We start from the raw sequence: 17,936 nt of genomic DNA on the forward strand, positions 1-17,936 counted from the left end.
TTACAGATTACATCTTAAAATGGCTTGCCATAAAAATAAGCCTTAAAACTGCCATGGAAACTATTGCTTAATCATTTTAGATTTCTATACCAACAAGTATACATTATTTAGGTCTCTCATGGACGTTTGCAGGCAATGACTACAATGATAACACTGTTGAAAGAACATTGAGACAGATTAACCAAGGTGTTTACCTCAAAATCCAATAGGAAAATCAAAGTGTCAGTGCTCCATAACTAGGAACTACTACCATAGGCACACTTTTGAGTGCTTAAATTAGTCATGGTTGTTTGTTTCTTGTTTTGTAAAATTGTGTTTTATTTTACTTTCAGGAAGGAAAAAAAAATCGAGTCACAAATGCTTGTCTCATGGTCAACAGTTCATTTTTTGAATATTTTTAGCTTATAAAGGTCAAACAGCCAACCCACATTTTCCAAAGCACTTGATGAAGTAATACTGCACAACTGTCCTGTACATACATCCGGCATGGCTTTAAAACTGTACAAACAAAGCATGATCTATCAGTGTCATGGCAAATAAATCAACACCATCAATGACATGTACATTTCAGTTAGGCACTGTTGTCCTTACTGTGAGATATCAAATGACAAAAACTATGATAACAATGTGCAATTAGTTAATAGTGTTTGGTTTGGTTGTGGGTGTATTATTATTATAATTTAGTCACTTAGACACTTTTATTCAAAACGACTTACAGAAACTTGGAGGTGAACAATGAATCACAACTGCTGCTGCAGTCACTTACAATAGGACATTGGTTTTATGTCTCATCCGAAGAACGGAGCACAAGGTTACGTGACTTGCTCGGGGTCAAACACAATGTCTATTTCGATTGGTATATTGATGTATATTTACAGTATGTGGTATAATAAAATTGCATGTAAAGTTTACTGATGTTCAGAAAACCAGTTCTGAAGATACGATTCATCAGAATATTTCACTTGTACACTACAAAAAAAAAAGTTGAGTACAAAGTCTATAAGGATGTGACAAAGGGACATGTTACAAAATTGCATAAGAAATTACAATTAGTTATGCATTCATTCAGAAATTGCTAAGAACATTAAATAAGATTTGAATGTACTTTCTTCAGGGCTTGTCTCATCCACTAGTATATAGTACTGTTACAACATGATCTACTGGTACTGTAAAGTGAGATCTTGTTGTTTTGCTATCTGCTAACACAGCCTAACTGAAATAACCACATTTGTGAATTATTAAGCTGTGAAATAATATGGACAATGTACCTTTGAGAAAAATAAAATCTGTGAAGAATCAGTTTTCTGAAAGAATAAAGTAAAACGTTGAAGTCTTAAATGGATTCTAGTCAGTCTTTTTATTTTGTAAGTTGTATTTTGGGAAACTGAAAGTGAAGGATACATTGTTATATTTTCAAAAAGGACACATGAATGTTTGGTGCAAAAACAATTATTTCATTTTCCAAACATTAATAATTTACAGTAAACATTACTTTGGAACTAAATCCTACACCAAGGAATGTGGCGCTACTATTCACAAATACAGATTAACATCCCAAAGGGACCTAGCATTATTAGGAGAGTGGTGGAAACAATAGCAAGAACTTTTAAATATACTGCTTATTGCTCAATTCATTGAAAAAGACACATTTGAAAAAAAAACAAAAAAAAAAAACACATAGCCTGAAGAAAATAAGACTTGTCTGTTAAAAAATTGAACATTGGGTGTTACCAGATTATTGAAACATATGTAATCAAAAAGATTACTCTATGACAATTCAGTTCCACTTGAGTCCTACTGTTGTTTAGTGATGTGGAAGACGTGCTGCTGGTGAATGTCTGTGCTACACAACCTGCTGTACAATGCTCAGTTCCACACAGCTCACTCAAGTGCAATGGCCAGATCAGAACTTTTCTTTCAGGATGTCTGTTGTTCAGTGATGCAGTGGTCCCTGATGCAGCTGGGTTACAGATGCTTTGACTAGTTCAGCACTCCATGTGGTACAGCTCCATTATGTGCCTAGTTCATTTCTGAAGAGCTTGCTTCAATTTTTCTTTTATGTCTGAACTACAGTACCTTCTTACATTAAAACAAATGCGTAATGCAGTAGATTCTTACCCAAAATGACCAGTAATTCCACACTATAATAATGACATTAATGCCTATAACCACGATAGAAACAAAATATCAACATCATAATTCAACGATTAGTGTGTTAACAACAGCCGCGCTATATTTTTTTTAATGGTTTTGGTGAAATAGATATATCAAAAACAACACAAACACTTAACATGCTTTTTTAATATGGCATCAAATATCACTTATCTTGTTTAGATTCACAGTGTCTTTAATGACAATTTCAGATACTGCACATTGGCCACTTTAATGTGTGTGTGCTTTGATGAATTGTATGAGATTTGTGCAGTGCCCCTACTTGTCTGTATGAAGACAGTTATCAATTCATTGTTGACAACTGACAATTCAACTGACAATTCAAGTGTTGGGAATACAAACATATCAGATTCAGAACCTGAGATAAGGTATCTACCAGTTAGATGCTATGCATTTAAAACTGTACCTAATGCACAGAGGTTAATTGCCCATTGTAAAGTACTCTTACTGATACAATAGGTTGTTCATTAGCAAAGGTAATCTTTGGATGGTATGTTATCAGTGCATTCTAATTATGGAGTAAGGTTTCATCTTGAGGTTTACTTCTACGATGCACTGGATATAATTCTGTGTCTTTTTTGTCTACTTTTTACACAAACTAAAAGACATTATTCAAACTTCAGAAATTGCCTCACATGTTCCCTAATTCAGATATGGAGCAATTACTTTCAATAGAAACCGACGCCCAAGCCAACTAAGCCCTTTGCAAATAAAGCTCAGAAGAGACATCAACATTTTTTGGAATGATTATTCCATTTAGCGTAGTTAAACAGAGGAGTCAGCAAGCAATTAGTATATCATTTTGATTTGCACATTTTGTGTAAAGTTGGAAATTAACATTCTGGTTTGTTTATAGCGTTCATTTTGTGTGTTACACTGGAGTAGACATTTTTTTTTTTTTTTGTTGAGAAAACCCTTGGTCATTGAAATATTCTCTAGTTCAGTGGTCCTTAACTCAATTGAACCTAATTTTAATGTGAAATTTATAAACTTCACTGTTTACGTTTTACACTTCTACACTTTCTAAGCTTATTAAAAAAAAAAAACTACATAACCATGTGTTGCTGTTTTCAATTACAGTGTAATTTTTCACAGAGAAAAGCAACAACAACAGAAAAGCTTGTTGAAGTTTTAAAAATGTTATATTTCTAAATATACTGGGTGGCCTATGTGGATTTAAAATATGAGTCAATTTGTTTGCTAAAAGACATACCTGAAAAACACAAAGACAACCAATACTAATAATTATGCCAATGAAGGACACCCTGGATAATGTACTGGTACAGTTGGTAGTATAAGTACATATATTTGTGGCCCTAAGCTGTTTTTACTAAATGGAAAAAATCCTTGAACACAATGAGGATCCCTTAGAAAAAGGTTAGGAATCACTGTGCTGTATACTAACACAGAACCACCACAGATTTTTTGGCCATGCCACTGTCATTGGTCTGTTTTGGCTGAGAAAGTTGGAGGGGTCCTTATAAAACAGAACTAATGTAGGTGCAATACTAGTTAGTGGTAAGAACAAGGTGGCATGCTGCATCAGTGTGTAAGCTCCAAAAGGAACAAGGTTGTTTATTCCATGCTTTGGAAAGGAAAATGCAACCTAGAAGATACACTCTTAGAGAAAAGTGTAAGGTACTGCACACAGGCAATAAAAATGTGCATTATAAATATCATATGGGAGATGCTGAAATTGAAGAAGGAATCTATGAAAAAGACCTAGGAGTTTATGTTGACTCAGAAATGTCTTCATCTAGACAATGTGGGAAAGCTATAAAAAAGTCCAACAAGATGCTCGGATATAGTGTGAAAAGTGTTGAATTTAAATCAAGGGAAGTAATGTTAAAACTGTACAATGCATTAGTAAGACCACATCTAGAATATTGTGTTCAGTTCTGGTCACCTTGCTACAAAAAATATATTGCTGCTTTAGAAAGAGTGCAAAGAAGAACGACCAGAATTATTCCGGGTTTAAAAGACATGGCATATTCAGATAGGCTAAAAGAATTTTATCTATTCAGTCTTGAACAGAAGACTATGCAGCGACCTGATTCAAGCATTCAAAATTCTAAAAGGTATTGACAATGTCGACCCAAGGGACTTTTTCGACCTGAAAAAAAAAACAAGGACCAGGGGTCACAAATAGAGATTAGACAAAATGGTATTCAGAACAGAAAATAGGAGCCACTTTTTTACATACAGAATCGTGAGGGTCTGGAACCAACTCCCCAGTAATGTTGTTGAAGCTGTCACCCTGGGATCCTTCAAGAAGCTGCTTGATGAGTTTCTGGGATCAATAAGCTACTATCAACCAAACGAGCAAGGTGGGCCAAATGGCCTCCTTTCGTTTGTTAACTTTCTTATGTTCTTAATTATCAAGTGTGTGTACTTGATCCAAAGTCTCAGTGGTAATGAATATTCCATTGTTACTAATTTAAAAAAAAAAATATTAAGTATTCCAAAATAATTTGTGGTATCTGCTGCCAGACTGGAGAGAGACATGGAAGTGATGCTGTTGAAACACCACACTCACGTTTATTTACAAGCAAAAGAAAAACAATGTGATGCTACCAGCAATGCTAGCTAGCAAGTGCAAAATAAATGGGAACAGAGGTCCTGCTGTGCTGACAAACACTCCTATACTTATTGGGATTTAAAACCCCTAAACGAATCCCTTCCCCAAATAGACAAAACCCCAGTCTTGCTTCTGGTGGACTAAAGTTTTGATTTCTTTGTTAAAACAAAACAAAAGGTTTGTTGCCTTGAGGTGTGTCAGCAACTCCCTTGTTTGGCGAGATGCTCTGCTGGGACACACCCATCAATCCATCAAAGAGCTGCAGCCATCCAATCCTCAGCTGTGATTCCCTGTAAACAAACTCAGCTGGCAGCTCGTCTCGGGCAGGGTGTCTGGTTCTTCAATAATTAACAGTAATTATATTAATCCAATGCATTCTTGTCTGTTTTAAACTGTTAAACTGGCAACTCGGTGAAGAGACAGCATGTAAATGTTGTTTATCTGCAACTGAGTCCATTCTGTCCTGCTAAGAGTTGAATCTACTGTTTTCAGACCATGATATGCATTGATCAGTTTCCATCAGCACTGTTCAGTTGGGAGCAGCCTGTATAAATGACACATCCCAGAGGTCCATCGGTTAATAGAGGGTATTGGATCGGATATGACAGGTTGTACTGTATTTGAATTGTGTCTGTGGGTGTTTATTTACACTTATTTTGTGTTTCGGAAGTTATAAAAAACAAATATATATAAGAGCCTACTAACAATCAGTCAGTGGCCCACAAAGACAGCTGCCCATCTGGACCTTCCCAATCTCCGCCTGTGATGAGGAACACCCTCACAGAGATTCAATGCACTACATTTACAGTTTCCAATCATGAACACCAGCTTTCTCTGATAACAATGTTATTAATTATTAAAGCATTGATATTATAGTGTTTTCAGGTTCTCCTGGGACAGCAATGAGACTGCAACCGTGAGTAGATGAGCTCAAGCCATTTATTATTTACAATAATTAAAATGAGCACAAAATAAACAAAATAAATTAAGTCAGGGGAAGGGGGACTGGGAGTCGAAGATGAAAATAAATGATTTTATATTAGTAGTATTTGTTTCCTTTGATCCTTTTTCTTCTCTCTATCTCATCTCTCCCAACACAAACAATTCTCTGTCGCTCTTGCTGTCTACAATCTCCCGGTCTTTTCTCTGCACTCCCTTATATGCCATTGCTTTCTCTGCCTCCCATCTTTTACGCCAAACCTGCACCCCAACTCTCTTCCAAACACATCCACGCACACACCCAATGCAACCCCTGCAAGCATACACCCACCATGCAACCCATTGCACACACACACGCGCTACACCATTCTGATCACCCCCCGGATCGTTACAATATAGTCTATCTAGGCGAAACAGAAATGAGTACCCTATTCTTTTTTTATTTTTTTAAATTATACTATTGGTGCTAAAGGGGTCCTGTGAAATCTGTAGGCAGATTTAGTTTATACTGACATTTTCATGTTTATATTTATTGAGGTCACTTCATAGGTTTTACTGCCAAAAGGCACATACTTTATAAATAGATACATAAATAACTAATTCCGGAAAATAAAGTACTTCTACAATCACAATCTTTATTTACAATATACAGAATGATGCTGCTTAAAGAATAAACAGGTTGGTTGACTTTTCAAATTTTGAAAGCTACAATCTGTTTTGAAAGTTAACATTTTGGTTTTGTGGCGTTGCATCACTTATTAACTATAGAATGACCAGATTAGTTTTGTGACAAATATTGTTTTTTTTTCTTTTCTCAGTACCATGATGACTGGTCTCAACTGTTTGAGATCTGTCCTCTAGATCACTGCAGGACAAGCAATTAAAAACAAACAAACAAAAGAAAAAACACAGAGTGCTGTGGCTTTTCTGTTCCGCACCACATTGTCTGTTTGACAATGTGGGCAATAATCCTTACACTATCAGTGCACTAGAGCGGCCATTTTGAAAAGAGCTTTGAAACAGACTTTAAAGTTAGAAGTGTACAAAGTTGTCGGGATGTTAACAATGAAAAGAAATGACAGGTACGTTATTACCTGTTATTAGCTGTTGTAGCAACACGTGGGGATGTGTAACACTGTATTTTTCGGAACCCAGCTACTTACTGTAGGTTCGTGGCTATTTGACAAAAATTACATCGGCCTACACTTGCAGCAATGACCATCTGATAGATGGTTGAAATTCCAAAACACAGATCATATGTTACTGTAACTGTAATGTTATTTTTAATTCTAAAAAGTAGGTTGCAAGTTTGCAACCGTTATAAATAATAATAAAAACATTTGCACAATGCAGAGTACACCCGTGTGTCTTTCTAACATTTATTCCCCTGATCCCATCCCAAGTAGTCTGTCAAACAGGGTGAACAGCTTTTTGCAATCTGTAGATAAACGAGAGGTTTATGTGTTATCTGTTAAAAACAATTATTTACCATATTGCTGTATATGTTTCATATAATAAGTACATTTATGTGGGAACCCAGTCTATTTCAGACACCTAAGATGCACAGTATTGTAAATAATTGCTGGATGCTGACGTTTTGACCTGAGGCGCTTGGTGTGAAAGGGCATCAATTTTTTAATTCAGTTTATGTTTAACAACAAGATGTTACTAATACTGTAAATCTACTACTACCAATAATAATAATAATAATAATAATAATAATAATAAGACTGTTTAATAAAAAAAAAAAAAAAAAAACGATTTACCAGTTAGCTGTTATCTGATCTAATGATTTAGGCCCTGTACACATTATGTAGTGTCTACACTACGCAGTGTTTAACATCGGACTCGAGACCAACTCGGGGTAGTCTCCACTACGGTTCTAAATTAGATCGCATCAGGTAGTGTGGTTTGTCAGAAGTGTGGACGCTGTAATGCCAAACTACGTTTTTTGTGTATCCTCCAATGTCCTAAAATGCTTTCTGATATGTTTTGGCGCGTGGACATTACAAATACAGCACTCAGGCACGTGAAGGACTTGAGAATGATTATTAATACTGCTGTACCGTATACAATTTCTAAGGCTTATTGCAAAATGATGGCTCATGGAGCGACGTGATCAGAGGCAAATTGATATCTGGAGCAATGAAAATCAGTCAAGGAGAACTTCAGAGTTAAAAAAGAAACGCACACATTATGATCAAATGTACCTTGTGTTTTTAAGAAACAAAGCCATAACGTTCATGCTAAGAAGTGCTGTCTTCCGTGGGCACGGGATCCGTATTTGCCAGCTTGTAAACATAAAATACAGTGCATGGTGGGATAATGTCAAATTAACTCCCACTGTCCATTGCACTGCTACAAACTGTAACCAAACTACGTTAATTGTGTTTGTACGCATTAAGCTTGATTATGCATGAAACCGTACTTTACATGGACATTGAGCTGGATTCATTAAAACGTCTCGAGATTGGTTCGGTAGTGGGCATGGTCCTTAAGATGCACAGTACAAACGTACCGACAAGCGTTGAAATGGTAGACACAACGGACAAAATCTCATCTTGAGTGGCAAATTGATGACACCACTCGCGTTCAACCAATCATTCACGCCTTTCCCTTTAAAATATTTTCCACTTGCTTGTTTGAAATAGTTTATGATTATTGAGATGGCGCAAAACATGTCAGATTAACTGTTAACTGAGCAAGTACAGGGCTATCCTTGGCTTTATGACATGGTAAGGGCAGATTATAAAAACAATTAAAAATAGAAAATACCTGGCAGGCTATCGGCTTGCAATTTTACCTCTTTCTGTTAATTTGGCAACTGGATCATGTGGAGAAGTCTGATGGATAAATATATAAGGGAGAAAAAAATCAATTAATAAAAAGAGTGGGTATGAAGTGAGCAGGAGAGAAAAATGGGATTCCTATCGCCCTGTATGAGATGCAAAAGAAGATAGGAATCTTAAAAAGGTAAACAAAATATTTCTAAAAATATAACAGTAGCTTAAGTTAAATGTTTTTGAAAATCTGTGGCAGATTGATGCATTTTTTATATTTCTTCATTAACTTAAAAAATCTCAAGAAAATGTAAATACAAGATAGTGGTCTATAAGCTTCCAAATGAATTGTTCACTTAGCTGATTTTATTATGACAGAACCTTTGGAAATACCTCCAACTTTGCCCCTGAGTGCCCAGAAGTAAATTATCGCATCACCATACTAAATAAAATGTATTAGAGACCCCAAAGGTGAGGACCCCTAATGATAACACCCTGTCTCCTAAGACACCCCTGCTAGTTTGCCCTTCATACATTATAGATCACCAGGAAGGTAAGAGGCTGTTATAATTTGTCCAATGGTTCATCCCTCTGTATTATTTCAGTAATACGGAAGTACAGATGCCCATTTGATAATTTTAAAGAAATTCCTCAAATAAATTTGGGTGTAGTAGCAATATGTGGATTCACTAACAAAGCTTGCATTCACATGGCTCCACTAATCCACTCAGAGTTGGTGATCATTTTATATCGCGTTTTTAGAAGTGGGCTGAATTTCTGGATACAGAGAGAAATTAGCTAGCTGCTTAAAAAAAAAAAAAAAAGTACTGAGAGGATGGCTGTTTAGACAACTGTTTAAAATGAGTCTTTTTCAATTATTTAGCTGTGTGTCCTGGTTTTGAGCTTTGAAAATCTCGTCACCCTACTTCCAAGGGTGGTTTGAATCCCACTTGCAGCAAGTTGCCAATCTTGGGATGAGTTCCACAGGGAGTGCTGCATTGTTTTTTGCGCTGCCAAATAGTAGAATGGGGCTGGATCGCTTGAGCGACTCCAACGAGTCCTGGCAGAAACTTCCCAGTCTAGGCCGTTGCATCTAGGGTTGCCTGTTTATCTTCACCTGATCAGTAGGTGTGTTTCAACAATTAGGTGACATAGGACACTATATTAGCCAATAGGTAATTAACCTTGGGTTGACATCTAAGGGTTTGTTTTGGTGGTCTGTGATTTCACACCATTTAGTGCCAAAGGGGAGGCAGTCCAAGATTACTGCTAAGCAGGGTCTGAAACCAGCTGTACAGCTTTTAACATTGCAACATCAATCCTATATTTTATTAGAATGCATTGAGGTCTTTGGTAATGAAACAGTTAGTGCATTTTAAAAACTCAACATTTTATAAAGTTATTACAGATTTAAGTGAAGCCAGATAATCCATTCACTAGAATTTGGAGAGAGAGGCCGGTCCGTGTAAACATTAGATAACACGAGTCGATTTAATAAGTATGTGAAGAAACAAAAGACTGCTGGAACACAATCACACTGTCTCTCCAGCTACATGTTAGTACCAGAAGCATCACCTAGCAACTTGACACATGCTCTCAAGTAAACACAATAAATAGTTTCAGGTACGTCTTATCACTGTCATCAACAGTCAATAGAGCTGATTGTTATATGGTCACCTTCAATTAGAAAACCCAGTTGAGTCTCCAAAGTCATATCAAACTCTTACCAAATGTGGATGAGAGTCACTTAGAATTTGCAAACACTACACTGTAGTATACTCTGCTCCACTGTATCCAGACGTTAGTACTTGTTCTGTCCATATGTGCCTCTTAAAATGTACACGTCACCTGAAACAGTTCTGAATTAAACATATCTAAGGTGAATCTGCATTTATAATTTATACTATGGGACACGATGTTTGGGTCTGGTCAAAGTGGCAGGAATGACATTTTGCTGGCATACTAATATACTTACAGGCAAGCTACCAAGAGTGCCAATTTTGTAAGCACGCCGCTATCTCTGTGCTGCATCACATTTGACAGTGCATGTCAGCTATTACATCTACTAAAAACAACCCTATATGGTCTTGTCCGGATCTCAGAATCCCAAAGAAATAGAACAAGTATGTTGGTAACACCCATCCCCTCTCCTCAGCTGTAAATAGAAAAATAGCAATCAGTATCATAAAAAAGTATAGCTCCATGACCTGCATCCACTGAAAGTATACCACAGAGATATACAGGTTCATTTTTTTATCATCATGAGATTCAGGAGCTCAAAAAACATGAGCTAAATAATACAATAATGTTTTAGCACAGTTATATAACCAGTTCTCTAGATACAAGTAAAAAACATACATAGCGACAGATACAGGCAACTCAGATTCTAAAACTTTCAGTAACTGCAATTGTGGTGAAGATTGTCCTTACGAAGTCAATAACACCACCTCAACACAGTCGTTAATAACAGACTATTGAATTACTTTACTAGCACAATCATAAAACTGGATCTGTGCAACGAGTTTGCTCATAACAATGTTGGCTGAGCAACGGGGTAGGGGGGAGGGGAGCTTAAGTCAGCCAGGGTGTCCTCGGCTCACCGCCCACCAGCAACCCCTGTAGTCTGGCCGGGCGGCTGCGGGCTTGCCAGAGCTGCATTGTCCTCCGACGCTGTAACTCTGGGTTGGCTGCATGTTGGGCCTGCAACGTGAAAAAGCGGTCACACACTTCAGAGGTCAGCATGTGTTCGTTATCGCCGCCCCCCCCCCCAATTTGATTGAAAAATTGGGTAAAATCAATTGACGACTACTAAATAATAATACAAAAAGCCCCCAAAACTCTGTGTTTTAACCAGATGCAGCCGAGAGATGGTACTGTATGCAGGCAAGACCACACAGGTCTTGTAGCAACAACCTTCAAAACACACCAATGAAAGTCAGTATACTGCATGGGTTTAGGTCACTCAGAACTGGGCTGGGTTTTTGATGCCAGTGTGGAGTAGCAGAGAAAAGTGCATTATTATATAGAAAGGGTAGAAGCCTGGAGTAAGGCAGGCAAGTGTAACAGTAGAGTGGACAGTGAATGTACTATACAGAGGGACAGCGCAAGGGTTTAGGCCATCTGCCTGTGATGAAAACGAGTGCCTCCTTGTTTTGGAGGTGGGTGCATTGTATCTGCCTGCCTCTAGTGTGTATTTCAGGATATGGGTGAAAGTCCACCCCCCCCCACACCGCCCCCCCTCCTCCTCCTCAATAGCAGATTGCCAGCTTTCACCTGTTTCAAAAAACAATATTTCAAGACAGAACGGTTTAGTTTTCCAGGAATCACCAGGTCAGCTTGCTTGTGAATTTGTATGGTTGTGAGATGAAGATGCAGTCACATTTGTGCTGTCCTGCTTATGGAAACAGCCATGTAGGAAACGTGTTAATCTGTCCTAAATACAGACAGTCCGTATTCTTGAGTTTCAACCCTGTCCCCACCTTCTCTTTGGAATCATACAAACTACTCATAACGGACAAAGAAAAAGGTCACTTAAAACAAAACAAAAGGTATTTTACAACAAAGCCAGGTACAGGTAGAATCTCAGCAACATGAAAGGGGTTCTTATTAAGTTTAAAATAATATTCAAGATCACTGAATTGAGTGTTTTTGGTATTGTTTTTATTACATTTATATTTAATTGGTTTCTCATCACTGTAGAAAAATGTTAACCTTTTGCACAAGTTGTACTCTTACTAACACAGATGAAAAGTAATAGCAAATTAAGTGACATAATGGCAATGACATGTACCAAATGTAAAATATTAATATACAGCATTTTACATGTTATGTTTGAACTTTTTCACAGTACCTACAATTAGCTCATCTGCCTTGCACTCTCTCCTTTCACTGGGGATCAGTTACACAGAAGTGTGGGGAAAACACAATTACTGTAGGTCAAATGAAGGTGACTAAATCTGAATTATGATGGCACTATCCTTAAAGAAGTAGCAAAACATAACAAGAATTACATTTTAAAAAATGTTCTTTTCTTTTATGTTCATGTTGAAACTGCAAACTCTGCAAATCATTAGTACAACCGTTTTTTTGTTTTAATTTCTTTATACTGCTATAGAATAGCAACACCATAATACTACACAATTTTTTCACAATTAAAAGCATATTTTCAAAATGAACAAAGGTTATTTTAAATTTCTAAATACTTCACTACAAACCTCAGTTGCTATGGAGCTGAAGTTTTCATATAGGTTTGAGGGAGGACTCATATCTTGTGTGCAGCACTCAGACTGAAAATAGAAACTGCAATTGTTTTAAAAAAAAAAAAAAACACACTTAAAAAGAAAAAAAAACAAATTCCTTTATTTCAATGCTAATTGCCATCAGTATTAGAATACAGGTACTGTAACTGCAATTTGCTTGAAGAGCAAAAACCTTGATCATGTATTTGGAAGACATAGTGACATTATTGGAGCAGATTATCACAGCTGGAAAATAACTGCGATGATTGTATGCGTGTGAAAAAATACTTAGTAGTTCGTATTTCTGCTACCTTTGTATATTTGTGTCAGCACCTCTCCTGTTATGTGTCTTATTTATCTGCAAAGGTTAACAGTGACAGGAAATGCCAGGATTTGGTCCACTGGCCAATATCAATGCCTATATCAAACATAGGACCTACTGATGAATCTGATGTGTTTACATTTTTGTGAGTTGTTTTTAAGTGTCTCATAACACCTACATTTCTTGAGAAAATTCCTGAAAATAAGCAACCAGACCCTGTTAAAACGCCAAGACTGTGAGTGAGTCAGATGTCAGAACCTTACTGGAGGAAAATATCTAATAACATATACTGGCTTGCGCAATAAATTATTTGGCGTGCAATGTATTTAAGGAACATGTTAATCTATTCAGGGATGCCAAGATATTCACAAGGGGTAAGAAATAGGGTGCAGCTGAAATCAAACCCTGTTTAACTGCTACAGTTTCTTTTGAAATATATTTAAACATGTTAAGGATACTTATTTCCTTACTTCATACTGGATGCCAGACATTTCTTTAACAAATGATAAACACAAGGGTGGCTATTTCCAGGTTTGGAAATTGAGTTTAATTTATAAGGGATCTGGAAGCGGCTAATATAAACAGGTGAACTAAAGTACAAACACTCCCAGCCTCTTCGTCAAAAACTTCCAGCTCTGTTGTATTAACTAGTTATGAACATTTGCAGACGCCTATAAATGCACTTGAAAAAAAAATTAGCTGTTGTGTGTCATGGCACTGATGCTCTCCTCAATCTCACACATCTTCTTTAAAACATGGTTCACCTTGGCTTCGTCAAACTCCAAGCAGATAAACTCTGATTCCTAAAAAAAAAAAGAAATGAGAACAAAATTAAATTCAATCTGAAGTCTTTGTACAGTTACACTTAGATTGTACATACTTTCATTTGCTTTTGTAAAATGCTTTGATATGCTTCAATGCTTTTAAAACCACTACTAAAATATGCAAGTGTTCACCCACAACTTAAAATAAAAAGCTTGAAGCCTTTTACAGCAAAGCTTTTATAGCAACACTTATGGACAAGGAGAGGTGAAGTGTCCGCATTCAGACTGCACAGTACATTTACAGTAAATGTTTAAGCTACAGCATAACAAGTACATTGGTAGCTACACTGCAAAAAATAAATAAAATAAATAAATAACAAACAACCATTTTAATTTTATTTTAAACGTTAAGTGTGGCTTGACTGCATACATGGGCCAGACTTATCATGGCCCCAGAAATGTAAGTAAACTTTCAGTAAAATAAGTGTGTCAGTAGCAGCATCCCCAGCCACAGCTGTGAATTCAAAATGAGAGCTGTAAGCATGAACATGATGATGACCATGACACATATCAACAGCATGTATAGAACAACATAGAATAAGAAGTGGACTCAGAGTTTCATAATAATGTGATTATGGATTATCCAGACACATTCAAAAATGTGACAGACAGATGGATGAATGAACAGAGCGGCCTTTATATCCACAGAAGTTTCATGGAATTGTACAGGCGATTGTCCAGATATACACACAAATGTGAGTGTGACATACAGACTACTGTACCAGACATGACTGCTTATACAAATAGGACGTAATTAATATAATAACCATGTGGCAGGATGAAAGTCCTGAATTTGTAAATTGGGTGTGGCTGTATAGCTCTGTTTGTATGTGCCTTGTTTATTTTGTTCCTGTAATTGTCAATAAATGTGTGCAACATTTTAACTGCAGCTTTCCAGCCTCTGAGTCTCCTTCCTGCTGGTAACAGCCTGGGCCATGACACTTCTGTCAAAAACAAAAACAGAAGCTAATGTTATCAGTGTGGCTCCTATTTTGATGTGCAATAAGAAATTTGAAGTTCACTTAAAGACTTTTTAGATTATTATTAAGTTATTTAGCAGACGTTTTATCCAAAAACGACTTACAGATACTAGGGGGTGAACTATGCATCACAACTACTGCTGCAGAGTCACTTAAAATACAACCTAGGTTTTACGTCTCATCCAAAGGATGGAGCACAAGGAGGTTAAGTGACTTCCTCACAATCACACACAGTGAGTCAGTGGCTGAACTGGGAACGTCCTGGTAACATACCCCTTTCTCTTACCACAGATCCACCAAGCTTTACCTCCTATTTGTATGAATCTAGCAAGAGAGCAAACGACCAAGCTGCTGTCTTCATATTTTGCTTTATTTTGCTTTATTAAAAGAGAATAAAGTTATATTAAGGCAACCCAAAATATTTACATTCTAAATGAGCATGTCTGTAGTAACAGTAGATATTCTGGCCATGAGTAGTGTACACTATTTTCAAAGAGACAGCCACATAGTGGGTATGGAACTTTAATAACAAAGCCAAGCAGTGACTATCCTGAAACCAGGGCACATACTGTAAATAGTGTCTAATGCAGCTGGGGCAGTAGTACTATATTTACATGTTGAGCATGGTTTAGGATATATGCAAAAACTACATTTTACAGCGTGAAGTAAAAAAAAGACGTAAATAGCATGACTTAGCATGAGTACTATGTGGTCCCCAATAGTAAAACTAAACAGATGGGTTCCCAACTTAAAATGAGGGAGACCTATACAATCTCTGGAGGCCTGTGACAGACAGCGAACAAATCCAAGTCATAAATCTCCCTCCCGACCTGTGAGGGCGCTGTATAACAGGAACAGTGTGCCCCGGACTGGATGGCTTGGCAGTTCATTCCAGGGAAAGTTGGAAGTCGGCCATCCAAAAAGGGGGCGGAGTCACAATACCAGAAGTCATCACCTTAATGCGGTAGGCGATGTGACAATTGTGGATTGGAGAAAAGGCGATTGCACTCGCGACCGAAGGGGGTGTGGCGAAGCGATCTATTTCCTTTGTTATGGTTACGAAAGCACCAGTAAAGGAGTACTGTGTTGTAAAGAGAAACCGTGAGTTTTTGCGTGTTGTTTTGTCTCTCTATTAAACTGTTATGTTCGTCATTTATAGAAGGCTATTATCTGGAAGCTGAAGCTAACAAAACCAGACTACACTTCACCATTGTGCACGGTAACCCTGTAATTCATCACTCACTCTGGAGTGATCGTTTTTGTGCATGTATTGTTTGTGTCTATTGTTCTCGGGACAGTGCCCCTTGTGTTAACTGTGCTATACACATTGCTGTGTAGGGCCAGTTATTATTATTAAAGAGTTGCGAGGACGCAACCCAGCCCAGCACTGCAAACCACTTTGCCACGAGATATTATTGTCACCATTATACCCAAAACAATTCAAAGAATAATCTTCCCTCAAATTTCCTTTTAAACTGGCAAACTGGGATTTGAAAACTACAGTTGGTTGCGAGTACACAGTTAACCAGAGGAGAATGTAAACTGAACACTTGCACATAGTAGAAAAAGGAAAGTTATCTGTTTGCTTAAAGTGTTTGTTACATTAAGATTGATGTGTTTGAAGTCCGGTATCCCTACATTTCTATATAATAATTCTAGATTATGATAAACTCAGGCAAGTCATCAACTTTTTTCTCCACTTCAGTAAAGAGGCACAATCACAATGAAAAAGAAATGTTTTAGTTGGGCTAACTTGGGGGAATTGTTTCTAAATATAGATTCTAACTCAATTAACTTTGAACTGGGAAATAAAAAAAAAAATAAAAAAAAAATATATATATATACACACAGTACTGTGCAAAAGTTTTAGGCAGTTGTGAAAAAATGCTGTAAAGTAAGAATGCTTTCAAAAATAGACACGTTAATAGTTTATATTTATCAATTAACAAAATGCAAAGTGAGTGAACAGAAGAAAAATCTACATCAAATCCATATTTGGTGTGACCACCCTTTGCCTTCAAAACAGCATCAATTCTTCTAGGTACACTTGCACACAGTTTTTGAAGGAACTCGGCAGGTAGGTTGGCCCAAACATCTTGGAGAACTAACCACAGTTCTTCTGTGGATTTAGGCAGCCTCAGTTGCTTCTCTCTCTTCATGTAATCCCAGACAGACTCGATGATGTTGAGATCATGACTCTGTGGGGGCCATACCATCACTTCCAGGACTCCTTGTTGTTCTTTATGCTGAAGATAGTTCTTAATGACTTTCGCTGTATGTTTGGGGTCATTGTCATGCTGCAGAATATATTTGGGGCCAACCAAATGCCTCCCTGATGGTATTGCATGATAGATAAGTAATTGCCTGTACTTCTCAGCATTGAGGAGACCATTCATTCTGACCAAATCCCCAACTCCATTTGCAGAAATGCAGCCCCAAACTTGCAAGAAGGCCTCCACCATGCTTCACCGTTGCCTGCAGGCACTCATTCGTGTACCGCTCTCCAGCCCTTTGGCGAACAAACTGCCTTCTGCTACAGCCAAATATTTCATATTTTGACTCATCAGTCCAGAGCACCTGCTGCCATTTTTCTGCACCCCAGTTCCTGTGTTTTCGTGCATAGTTGAGTCGCTTAGCCTTGTTTCCACGTCGGAGGTATGGCGTTTTGGCCGCAAGTCTTCCATGAAGGCCACTTCTGACCAGACTTCTCTGGACAGTAGATGGGTGTACCAGGGTCCCACTGTTTTCTGCCAATTCTGAGCTGATGGCATTGCTGGACATCTTCCGATTGTGAAGGGAAGTAAACATGATGTGTCTTTCATCTGCTGCAGTAAGTTTCCTTGGCTGACCACTGCATCTACGGTCCTCAACGTTGCCCGTTTCTTTGTGCTTCTTCAAAAGAGCTTGGACAGCACATCTGGAAACTCCTGTCTGCCTTGAAATTTCTGCCTGGGAGAGACCTTGCTGATACAGTATAACTACCTTGTGTCTTGTTGCTGTGCTCAGTCTTGCCATGGTGTATGACTTTTGACAGTAAACTGTCTTCAGCAACCTCACCTTGTTAGCTGACTTTGGCTCTTCCTCACCCAGTTTTATTCCTCCT

General features: G+C 37.6%; 1 protein-coding gene across 2 annotated transcripts in view; it reads right to left on the reverse strand.

Annotated features, from left to right (window-relative positions):
• Positions 1-12,112: 12,112 nt before the first annotated feature.
• Positions 12,113-17,936, reverse strand: part of commd1 (copper metabolism (Murr1) domain containing 1) — a 54,028-nt gene continuing 48,204 nt past the window's right edge. The window contains exon 3 of one of the 2 annotated variants that reach the window (XM_041253004.1): positions 12,113-13,832. In XM_041253004.1, the coding sequence (XP_041108938.1) occupies positions 13,725-13,832 (108 nt within the window). In that variant the 3' untranslated portion in view covers positions 12,113-13,724. The remainder of the gene's footprint in view (positions 13,833-17,936) is intronic. The other variant, XM_041253003.1, reaches the window with a different exon arrangement.

This window comes from Polyodon spathula, chromosome 6 (genome assembly GCF_017654505.1).
Source record: "Polyodon spathula isolate WHYD16114869_AA chromosome 6, ASM1765450v1, whole genome shotgun sequence".
Lineage (NCBI taxonomy): Eukaryota > Metazoa > Chordata > Actinopteri > Acipenseriformes > Polyodontidae > Polyodon > Polyodon spathula.